We start from the raw sequence: 1872 nt of genomic DNA, 5'->3' as shown, positions 1-1872 counted from the left end.
AAAAAAAACAAAAAAAAAAAACAAAAGCGAATCAAAAATACAGATTACCGCTAGCTTAACTTGGCTGTAAACGTTTAGCTCTAACTGACCAATCAGAGGAGAGAAAATGCTGACGTAGGGGCGGGCCCGATGGCTGGTCCTGTGGGGTAAATCGGAAATCTGATTGGTTAAAGAAAACGTTCCTCAGTAATATTGTTACAGTAATATAAGCCAACACTGCTGATTCTAAAGGCTCTGGGCAGATTTGATTGACATAGCAACCCACGAAGGCTGAAATCTGATTGGACGAAAAATATAGCAACCAGATAAATGTAATGGAAGCAGCGCAGCAAAGAGAAACGCTACAAAATAAATGAATTGGAATAAATTAATACAGATGGAAAGAGGAAAATTTAAGTTTAGGTTGTGATTTTAGGCCAACATTGAAGGCCCTTCCAGCCCACCAGTGTTAGTAGACATTAAACTTAAGAAAGATCTCATAGAATCCGTGTCTCAGTCAACAGATCAGAATCAGCCCATCTGGATTTTTCTGACAGATTGCTCTCTTTGTAGGAAAATACAACAACTGGGACAAGGTGGACCCGGCAGAACTGTTCAGTAAAGCTCCCACAGAGAAGAAGGAGGCCAACCCTAAGCTGAACATGGTGAAGTTCCTGCAGGTGGAGGCCCGAGGCTGCGACTGTGTGGTTTTATGGTTGGACTGTGACAAAGAAGGCGAAAACATCTGTTTCGAGGTACTCTAAGTCTGACCTCTTTGCACCAAAGGATAAATGTTTGTTTGGAGTCAGAAAACCGACGTCCGTTTACCAACTTCACCGCTTTGAACCCCAGGTTCTGGATGCCATCCAGCCGGTCATGAATAAAGGCGGCGGCAGAGAGCAGAGCGTTTTCCGGGCCAAGTTCAGCTCCATAACCGACACCGACATCTGGAACGCCATGAACCGCCTGGGGGAACCCAACAAGAACGAGGCGCTGTCGGTGGACGCCCGCCAGGAGCTGGACCTGCGGATCGGCTGTGCCTTCACACGGTGGGCTGATCCGACTCAACCTTTGACCTGATGACATCATCCAAAGCAGCTTAGATTTTATGTTCATGCAAATTCTAAATCTGCTCTGTAATATCTATATTTGTTTAAAGAAAAACAATCAAACTTGTATTATCTGTTTTTCAGAGAGTACCCATCAGCTCCTCGATTGGTCCAGTTCTGCTCCCAGGCCCGGTGTTCTGTCAGATGAGCATACCCCGTCAGACCAGCATACCCATAGTCAATCGAATGCGCAAGACGTCAGATTTGAGTTTATCCCTTTAGTTTTGTATGAAAAATAGACTTTAAACCACCTCACAAGCGTGCATCCCTTTAGTCATGGACAAAAAAAACTATTTAAGGTCAGATCGCCATACGCCATACGTAATACATGCCCCTTGAGGTAGTTTAAAGTTTATTTTTAGTACAAAACTAAAGGGATAGACGGGTATGGGTGTGCTGGTCTGACCGGGTATGCTCATCTGACGGAACACCGGCTGGAGGCTGTGGGATTCTGAGGAGAGCAGCGGTTAGATCCTCTAAGGTCTTGTTTCTCACTCTGTTCCTGTCTGCTTTCAGGTTCCAGACCAAATATTTCCAGGGCAAATATGGGAACTTGGACTCGTCTCTAATCTCGTTTGGACCGTGTCAGACCCCAACGCTCGGATTCTGTGTGGAGCGCCATGATAAGATCCAGTCCTTTAAACCGGAAACATTCTGGGTCATCCAGGCAAAGGTATCCTAGGTCCTTTAGTTGTCTGTAGGTTCTGGTCTGGTACAGACAGTTTGGGTACCATCATCTTTAGGTAGGGATGCACGATATTGGAATTTTGGCCGATATCCGATA

The 1872-nt window shown here is 45.4% G+C and overlaps 2 protein-coding genes across 2 annotated transcripts in view; one reads left to right on the top strand and one right to left on the bottom strand.

Annotated features, from left to right (window-relative positions):
- The window catches only part of LOC107092440 (interleukin-17A-like), a 57390-nt gene that overhangs the window by 13719 nt on the left and 41799 nt on the right, over positions 1-1872 (bottom strand). The window lies entirely within an intron of this gene.
- The window catches only part of top3b (topoisomerase (DNA) III beta), a 23278-nt gene that overhangs the window by 6355 nt on the left and 15051 nt on the right, over positions 1-1872 (top strand). Inside the window, 4 exon segments of the mRNA XM_015386921.1 lie at positions 553-734; positions 832-1028; positions 1605-1761; positions 1807-1831. Coding sequence (XP_015242407.1) covers positions 553-734; positions 832-1028; positions 1605-1761; positions 1807-1831 — 561 coding nt within the window.

Source organism: Cyprinodon variegatus, unplaced genomic scaffold (genome assembly GCF_000732505.1).
Source record: "Cyprinodon variegatus isolate N-32 unplaced genomic scaffold, C_variegatus-1.0 Scaffold381, whole genome shotgun sequence".
Lineage (NCBI taxonomy): Eukaryota > Metazoa > Chordata > Actinopteri > Cyprinodontiformes > Cyprinodontidae > Cyprinodon > Cyprinodon variegatus.
The sequence above is the reverse complement of the archived record's forward strand: the minus strand, read 5'-3'. Positions and strand labels throughout refer to the sequence as shown.